Source organism: Muscardinus avellanarius, assembly GCF_963383645.1.
Source record: "Muscardinus avellanarius genome assembly, chromosome: 18".
Classification (NCBI taxonomy): Eukaryota; Metazoa; Chordata; class Mammalia; order Rodentia; family Gliridae; genus Muscardinus; species Muscardinus avellanarius.
In genome coordinates, this window is record NC_137804.1 from 32,159,009 (window position 1) to 32,169,130 (window position 10,122).

The 10,122-nt window shown below is 37.9% G+C and overlaps 1 protein-coding gene across 1 annotated transcript in view; it reads right to left on the bottom strand.

Moving 5' to 3' along the window:
* The window catches only part of CFAP20DC (CFAP20 domain containing), a gene marked incomplete at both ends in the record, with an annotated part of 331,976 nt that extends 322,465 nt beyond the window's left edge, over positions 1–9,511 (bottom strand). Inside the window, 3 exons of the mRNA XM_080715044.1 lie at positions 2,393–2,486; positions 6,667–6,756; positions 9,491–9,511. Of these exons, the coding sequence (XP_080571170.1) occupies positions 2,393–2,486; positions 6,667–6,756; positions 9,491–9,511 (205 nt within the window). The remainder of the gene's footprint in view (positions 1–2,392; positions 2,487–6,666; positions 6,757–9,490) is intronic.
* Between the last annotated feature and the right edge of the window lie 611 nt (positions 9,512–10,122).

Here is a 10,122-nt window from a genome sequence, read left to right on the forward strand (position 1 = left end):
AATAAACTACAGTGTCAGGCATGTTTTCCCAGCTCATCTTAGTTTGCTTCATTTATCTGGAAAATGAAAAATGACTACCATTAAACATTCCCTACACACACACACACACACACACACACATACATACACACACACACACACACACACACACACACACACACACACACATAAACATGCAGGCAGGAAGTATGAGAAAACCTTGATTTACAAATGGTAGAAAACTGGCAAATTCTTTTAAAGTTCTTTCTTATGTTAGTTTAAAAAGAAACACTGGCAAACTACTTTAGAACAAGTCATCTTCAGTCTATACCTGCTATGATTTCATCTGCATCCTCAAAATCTAAAATATCCATGCAGTACCAGGAAATTGTACAAAAGAACAGACCTTATATAAGTTCAGAAAGTTAAATTAAAAATAGAAAATTAGAGCTTGGCATGGTGATACACATCTGTAATTCCAAAACTTGGGAGGCTGTGACAGGAGGATCACAGGGTTGAGGCCAGCCTCATCAACTTAGTGAGACCTATTTCAAAGTAAATGAATGAATGAATGAATGAATGAATGAATGAATGAATGAATAGACTAGGGTGTAGACTGCCCTTGAATTCTAGCCCCCAGTACCAAAATAAAATGAAAGTCAGAAAAACAGATCTTTTCATAGTGCCTGGTGCATAGTAGATATTACATAAAGAAAGAAGTAAATGACGAATACAAAAGAGATTAGTATGCTTATACTTACTAAAGTATCACCTAAAATTTATATTTAAAACATAGGACACAGTTGATAGAAAATCTGATTAATTATCTTTATAAAATATATTTCTGAAATCACATTTGTTTTCTCATAGCCTAATCTGGTGACAGAGCTTTGAATTTAACATTTCTGCTAGTAACTGGGATTCTGATCATAAACTTAGGTGGTCTCTCAAGGTTACTTCTGCTTTAGAATGCTGATACCAATTTACAAAGTTCTACTCAGCAATAAAGAAGACCATAATCATGTCATTTGCAAGAAGATGGAAAGACCTAACGAACATTATGTGAAGTGAGATCAGCCAAGCACAGAAAGAGAAGGGACATATGTTTTCTCTAATATGCCTAAACTAGGAAGTATTAGGGATACCAGAGGGACTCCAGATAATGGAGAGGAAACTTCAGCAAAGCTAAAAGGAAAGGTAGGAAAGGAAGAAGGGTGAGGTTAATTAATGGAGGAGCTACATTAGAATATTATATAATATTATAATATTATATAGAATATTATATAAGGTCAACCTGGATACTTATTGTTGGGGAGGGGGAAAGGGAAAGCAGCGGCGAGGGGGGAAGAGGGCACCAAGCGCTGTGTGAATATATGCCATTTTCAATATGATCCACATAAAAATAAATGGAATAATTAGATATCAACTCTAGGCTTTTTGTTAAATCACAAATTTATACATATATTTATATTAATTCCTAAAGATACATGAGTTATGTTCCTAAATAATGTCTTCCATAGTATTTTTGATAAAATTTTTCCATCCTTTAGGAACTCCTGAGCTTACTTCAAAACTTAGCCTCAAGCCAGGCATGGTGGTACACACTTGTAATCCCAGTACTTGAGAGGCTGAGACAGAAGGAGGACAGTTTCATGGCCGGCCTCAGATACTTAGTGAAGCCCTATTTCAAAATAAAGAATAAAAAATGGGGCTGAAAGTATAGCTTAGAGGTGGGTTCAATCCCTAGTACCACAAAAGAAAAAGCATAAAGAAAACAATTTAACCTTAACTTTTTTCCTTCACTCCTTCCTTCTTTCTTTCTTTCTTCCACAGTATTGGGGATGGAACCCAGGAGCATTCTACCTCCGAACTACACCCCAGCCCTATTTTTTATTCTTTATTTTTGAAACAGGGTCTCACTAAGTTGCAAAGGGCCTCATTATTAGCTGAGGCTGGCCACGAAATGCAATCCTCCTGTCTCAGCCTTTCAAATGTTGGGATTACAAGCATGCACCACCATACCCAGCTACTACCTTCTTTCTTGATAAGAAACCAAACTCAGTTTGTTCATCTGTATAAGAGCTATCAGGAGGAATTAAAGGACTAATAAATATAAAATGTTCAGTCCCTTGTACAGAGCTAGTGTTCGATACATACTATTATTGTATAATTAATAGGTACTAATCTTCTAGGTTTTAAAAATACCTCTAGATTTCTAATAGTAGGGCAAAATACATTAAAAAAAAAAAGCTGAATGCCTGGCACAATTACTTTCTACATTAGAAAATAAATCACATCCTTTCACATCAAATCATACAAGCATGCCAGTAGAAATAATACTAATATGCCTGTTTATGAAACATAAAAGAATAAATTTACCAAATGTTATTTCAATATTAAAAATTTTACTTACGGATTTGCTTATTCTCCTTTGGTAATTGAATTTTGTTTCTTTGGCTGCTGCCTTCCAGGACAAACACAAAACTTTTAACTTCTTTATCAAACTCCTAAAGAACAAAATGAAAACAGTGGTAATTAAACATTTTATTTGGCTTTTTCTTTAATATTGGAACTGCAAAACAACAGGGGAAAGTCCCATTTCAAATGACTTAAAAGTAGGCTTAGGCCTTGATGATACTCTTATCCTGAGACATGCTGGGAACTGGGATATAAAAGCCACACTACACCACTTGGCAAATCCACTATTACATCAGATATCCTTCCTCTAAATGATAAGAAATTCTCTAACTTCCGAGATTCCCAAATCACTAAGTTAGTTTCCTGAGTTTAGCTGTCTCGCTTCCCTTTCAGTCTATGTATTTCTATCTAACATCTGAGAGCTATATATCTTTCCCTGCCATGGCACAATAAGCAATCTAATCTATGTTGTATCCAGTCTGAAATTTCTTTGGTTTCAGGCCATAATTAAAATAGAATTAATCACTGTATTACTTTATACCTGCTGTAACTATAAAAATATATCATTTACTTTAAATCAATATGAATTAAAATGCATTTAAGATTAACTAAAAAGCTAAGGTAGGAAAATCAGGAAAAAATATGGAAATGAAAAATCTATTATATGTAAGAGTCCAATTTTTATCAAATGGTTATTTTTTATATTGGAGCTAATTTTCAATCCCTCAGCACTTCCTTTCACATTGGAATAGATCATAGATAATCTAATTCTTTCACATGACACTTAAGACTTTTTTCTTTTTTGTCTTTTTTTTTTTTTTTTTTTTTTTTGCGGGTCTAGGGATGGAACCCAGGGGCATTTGACCTCTGAGCTACACCCCCTGCCCTATTTTTTATTCTTTATTTTGAAACCGGGTCTCATTGAGTTGTAGAGGGCCTTACTAAGTAGCTGAGGCTGTCCGCGAACCACGATCCTCCAGTCTCAGCCTCCCAAATGCTGGGATTACAAGCGTGCACCACCACACCCGGCTCTTTTTTGCATTTTTTAATAAATTCATTGCAACTAACAGCAGCCAAGAATTAAGTAACAACTAAATAAATTTGTATTATATCCATCACACTAGCACCTCTGTGTATTTGAAATAAACGTACATGCACCAAGTATATTATTCCATGTATGCACAAGTTTAGCATAGTCTTCATTTTATTATTATTATCTTGTGTGTGTGTGTGTGTGTGTGTGTGTGTGTGTGTCTGGGGACTGAACTCAGAGGCATTCTACCTTCAAGCTATACTCTCAGCCCTTTTAATTTTTTTGTTGTTATTTAAACAGGGTCCTCTTGGTTACAATCCTTGCATCTCAGCCTCCCAAGTGTCTTAGCCTCCCCAGTACTAGGATTACAAGCATGACAGTGCCATCACTAACATCTCTATGTATTTGAAATAAACATACATACACCAAGTATGTTATTTATTCTATGCACGCACAAGTTGGGCATATTTTTAAGCTCTTTCAATAACTTGCTACTATATTTGACACTGTCATCAACCACTTCATATTCTGGTTCCCACCTCACCCCTTCCCTCAGCTCTTCACCTCAGCCTTAGCACCTTCTTTCACTCTCTCCTGATACAAGAGCTCTGCAGATGCTATCCCTTAGCCTGGAATTCTCTTCTACACACCAGCTCTACTCTGTGCAGCTGGCTCCTTGAACTCAAATGTCATTTCCTGAGGAAAGCACCTCCTGATCTCCCTGCTACATATTCTCAGAGTGCAGGCTATCTCACATTCATAACAATGGCTGTGTGAGTTTGAGCCTATCCTCCCCAAGCTTCTTACCTAACACAGGGGATACAATAGAGTAACTCACAAGGTTATTGTTTAGATAACATATGTAAATGCTTAATGCTGTGCCTAACAAAGAGCAAGCACTCTAATAACAGCAGCATTATGAGTGATGTGTGCATGTATGCCTCAATCATCTTGTACCCTATTAAGATGTATGACTACAATACACCAATTAAAAAATTTTAAAAAAACTAAAAAACAAACAAACAAAAATGATCCAGAGAAAAACTATCTACAACTTTAGCCTCTATCAATGACATGCCAAGCATGGTGACACAGGCTTGTAATCCCAGTATTTGGGAGGCTAAAACAGGAGGATTGCAGGTTCATGGTCAGCCCTCAGCTACTTAGTGAGGCCCTCCCCAACTTAGTTAGACCCTGTTACAAGATAAATAATAAAATTTATATGCAAGAACAAAATATCAGAATAGCGAAAGCAATTCTGAGCAATAAGAACCCACTGATGGCATAATACCTGATTTCAAATTATAGTACAAAGCCATAGTAACAAAAACAGCATGGTTCTGGTTCAAAAATAGACACATAGACCAATGAAATAGAAGATACATAGACAAAGCCTTACACTTATTGTCAAATTATTTTGAAAAAAGCTAAAAACATACACTGTGGAAAAGAGAGCCTTTTTAACAAATGGTGCTAGAATAATTGGAAATCCACTTGTAGAACAATGAAATTATATTCCTATCTCTTGCCCTACACAAAAAAGTCAACTCAAGATGGATCAAAGATATAAAAATTAGACTATAAACTTTGCAATTACTAGGAGAAAACATAGGCCAACTGTTTAACACATAGACATTGGTAGAGGCTTTCTCAGTAAAACTCCCAAGCCCCAGAAAGTAAAACTAAGAATCAATAAATGGGATGGTATCAAACTAACAAAGCTTCTGTGCAGGAAAGAAAATAATCAAGAGTTTAAAGACAGAGCCTACAGAATGGGAAAAGAGCTATGCCACCTACAAAGTCATTATTCTCATGGTTATACTGGAGAGACTACAAAGTCATTATTCTCATGGTTATACTGGAGAGAATAAAAGAAGAATAGAGGTGGATACAGGTTTTTAGATCTGGTGGCTACAAGCTGAGATAGCTTCTGCCCTATGGCTCTAGTTTTCCCTGTGAAGTGAAGGAGGTCTTGCGGTGAGTAAAAGAGGGCATTTCCAGGGTATAGGCTGGGGAACAAGAGTAGTGTGTTGGATGGTTGGGAACCTGAATATAATGGAGAAACAATCAGTTTGGAGACCAAGAAAACATAACAGGATAACTTTCTGGGCTGTTCAGGTTACATGTATGCTATTATCGATTGGTAAGGCTGTAAATGTTTTCTCCAAAGGAACTGAGGAGCCCAGATGAAGGCAAAGACAAGACAAGACTGGTTACATAGGTATGAAGAAAGGACAAGGAGCAACGATGTTCAAAATTTTCACTGGAAAGTAACTGAAAACCCTTGGTTTCTGGGCTGGAGAGAAACGGAAGTAAAAACAGAAAAAAAGAATATATATAAAATCATATGTGCACAAGGAGAAAGAAGAAAGGTATGCAGGTCCCAACTAGACTGAAGAATAAACAGTGAGAATACTTAAATAAGTGATCTTAAGAACCAAAAATTGGGCCACTCAGGAGGAAGGGGCAGGAGAATAGGGTGGGAAACTTAGCTAGACCCTGTCTTAAAGTAAAAAATAAGGAACAAGGATGTATGTGCTAGAGTACTTGCCTAGCATGTATGTGGCCCTGGGTTTAATTCTAAGTACCACAAATAAAAATAATAAGAATCAAAGATTGGTGTCAAAGAGGGACATCTCAGTGTCTCAGTAACTTCTAAGGTCCTGCAGTTTGTGGTAAGAAGGTCTAGAGAGCAACAATGGGCATGAATGCTGCAGTAGAGGGAAAAAGGTCATAAATATGAAAACAAGAGCCAGGCATGGTGGTGCACACTTGTAATCCCAGAACCTAGAAAGCTGAGACAGGAGGATTGCAGGTTTGTGGCCAGCCTCAGGTACTTAGTGAGGGCTTCCACAACTTAGTGAGACCTTGTTTGAAAATAAAGAATAAAAAACAGAATTGGGGAGGTAGAATGCCCCTGGGTTCGATGCCCCCCCGCAAAAAAAAAGATGAAAATAAATAAATAAACTAATGAGTTCAGGGCTTAGAGAAATTTTCCTTACTGGTCAATAAAAAATACATATAGTAGAATCAGGAATAAAAGAGGGTATGAATCATATGTGCCAAGGTCTCGGCAACTGAATGGTGAGGTCTAGGATAGCTGAAGCTACATCATCATGAAAAGGCTTTGGAGTAAAGAATAGAAAAAATCGTTCTCAAATCTTATGCCTTTTTTTCCTTAACCTCTGTTAACATTTCTTCCCAGGATTTATGAGGCTCTAATTTCTAACACTTACTTTCCAAATCACAGATGGACTGCCAAGGATCTTCCAGTTTGCTCCAGGATTTTTTCCCTGAGCACTAAAGATTTCAACAAATGCACCTCCCTAAAAAAGAAAAACAAGATGTTTAAAGTGAAATACAAACCTAAGGAGGAAATAGTATCTGCCTCATAGTCTAAAAACAGTGTTTCAAGCATCTGTCAGTTAAATAGACCTGAGAGGAAATGTTGTTCCTGTTATTATTCATTTTTTGTGTTATACCTCTCTTATATCTAACCCATAACCCTTCTGATTTGGGTCACCTTGGATTAATGGTTTAAGGAACTTATTCTTAAAGCATGATGAATTATGCCATACAAATGTTAATGTGGAGCTCATTTACTTGACATGTTCTTGTCATGCTTGCAAAATATTCTATGCAACCCTGATTTAACAGGGTATAAACTCAATTCTTGAACCAATATATTCTGACAATTATCTGTGAATACAAGCTTTCTAGTCATACTGACCAGGGCTCCAACACTACTTTTTTTTTTTTTTTTTTTTTTTTAACTATCTGACCCTGGAGTTACTTAGATTATATAACTGTCAAGCATATAGAAGAGCTCAATAATGCCATCAGAGATTATTCAAAACAATAGAAAATTAGTTTAGTACTGGTCAATAAGAAGGCCTGAGAGATCTGATTCAGGCAAGAGTCTTATTTTGAGGATCCCTTAAGAGGTTTTTATTTATTAATGCAAATAAATTTGGAGATGTATATAAACAAAAGAATAATCTGTACAAGAAAGAGAATTTCTTTTCTTTCTTTCTTTCTTTTTTTTTTTTTCCTCATACTGGGGATTGAACCCAGGGGCATTTTACCTCTGAGCTATACTCCCAGTATTATTTTATTTTTTATTTTAGAAAAGGGTCTCATTAACTTGCAGAGGACCTCACTAAGTTGCTGAGGCTGGCTGCAAACCTGTGATCCTCCTTGTATCAGCCTCTCATATACTGGGATTGCATGTACCACCACACCCAGCAAAAGAGAAGCATTTCTATAGACAGGTTATTTGGTTTATGTTGTAAAACTAAAAAATTAGACATAGTTATTAAAAATGCTAAAGATATTACTAAAGGTCCACACTTTTGTTATAAAAAGAGGAATTAAATTATCTCAGAGAAAACATTACAAAAATTAAGATTTATGTTTTTATTGGTGCATTGTAATTATATATCATAATGATATTCAGCATGACAGAAACATACATGTACATTGCACTTGATTTTTCCCTCCAGATCCCATCCCACTCCTTTACCTCATTGGTGTTGATACTTACAGATAAATGTGGGAAGAATACTGGAAAGGGATTTGGAGAGTGATGTGGGGAGGTGAAAGGGAAGACTTAATGAAGAAAAAAATTCAAATGATGCTGTTTTCATATATAAAATTAAGTATAGTTTGAATTAGTTTTTCATGTGCTGCTTATACTTTTTTATAAAGAATTTCCAGCTTTTAATTTTCCTCAATAATATAAAGATATTTTCACTTCTAAGTTTGAACACATAATCACTTGATGACATATTTTAATTTCTTCTCCCCTAGGCAGTGTTATGTACAAAGCTGTATATGGGAAAACATTACTAGAGTTTCTGAAGACTTAACAGATTTCACTATAAATTTTAAATTTGAGATAGCTGAGAGTTTATTTATTATGATACTGGGGATGGAACCCAGTGGCATTCTACAGCTGAAGTCTTTTGATAACTCCTTGAATTCACTCAGTGAAACTGCAAAATTTCTCCTTGCTTCCTTTTGCTTTCTTGTGTTTTCCAAGTTTCCCACTGTGGGGCACATGCTTCTTTGTAAAAATATACTTTACCTACATGAAAGAAGACAAACTCTCTAAATTTATTCTAACCCATTTAATGATAACAAATGGGACAGAAGAAAGAGAACTTCAGCATACCCGAGGACAGGTAGCGTATGGTGAAAAAGGTAGAATTAGAAGAAGTTGAGACAAGGGGAGCACTATTGAAGCAGTGGGAAAGATCCAAACAGCAGGACAGGATAGTACACAAACTATAAATAGAGAGTGTAGAGGTGAAGAGGACAAAGCAGGAGGCTGGGGCCAAGCAAAAGCAGAAAAGAAAATGCCTACTGAGTTAAGGAGAGCAGGCCATGTATGAAGACACTCTTAGGATACTCATGGTGACTGAGGAATCCCAGAAGTAAGGTTCTTCAAAGTGTAATCCTTGAACTATGTGCATCTGAATCACTTGAGAGTTATTAGAAAGGCCTCACCCCCATCTACAAAGACTCTAATCACTGGGCCCGGAGGAAGAATCAGGTCATTTGCACTTTAACAAGTACCCCCAAATGATCCTTATGCACTCCAATGCTTGGGATTCACTGAGCCCGTTTTGGAAAAAGAAAACAGCACATATACAAAGTGCTTATTCATTTATACTTCAAATTTCCTTCTCAGATACCAGGATGCATCAATATTAAGTAGCAAGGCGCTTGTGGAAAACAATTTCTGGACCCTGACCTAAAAAGATTCTGATTCAGGCGTTCTTGTAGGGTTTTAATCAGAATCACAATTTCATACACTTTGAGAAGCACTGAGCTGGAGAATGAACAAAAGCCAACACATAAACGAAGATGCTGGTGGCTTTATTTTGGGAGAGGGATGACTACCACTCATCCACAATTCCTTTTTACAGAGAGGGAAAAAAAAAAAAAAAAAACGTGCTAATATTGGGACGGGAAGAGGAGGAGGGGTTTATCTTCACCCGGATCACCCACCTCACCCAAGAGGAGAAAGCTACAGTTTGGAGAGCCGCTGCAGGTTACCTGGTACTCATTTTTGAACATTCCCGCCAGGCCCCGGGGCTGGGGACGGCGCAGAGCTCAGGTCCTCCAGAGCCGGCGCTCGGGGAAAGGCTCGAGTCAGGTTCTTCTCACCCCTTGCCCTGGGTCAGGTGCACCTCGAGCCTCGGCCCCGCACCATGGCGGCCTGCCTCCGCAGGGGCACCCGGGTGTGGCGAACTCTCGGGGGAACCGCTGTGGTAACTACCTGACGGCACCAACAGCGCTTCCAACCGCTCGCGGCGCCGGAGGCGCGCTGCCGAGGCCCCGCCCCGACGCCCAGAGAAAGCGGGCCAGCGCTTCGCGCTCATTGGCTCTTGGGAGGCGCCTGCGCATTTCCCTCTCCAGGCTGAGGCCCGACCTGCCTATGAGGCAGCGCTTGGGAAGCGTTGCCCCGGCAACCAAGGAACAAAAAAACTGGTGGACTGTGCTACCTGTGACCGTGTTCTCCTTTGATACTGGCTTGTGTCACCTAAGAAAGCTGAAATCTAGCATTCATTCAGAGACCTCAACTACTGAACTCTTCCAGGGTACCAGACATGTGGACTTGGTTTCTTCTTAATGTAAACACTAATAACTTGATAAGTTGCGGGAGGATATAGTGTCATAGAATCTTG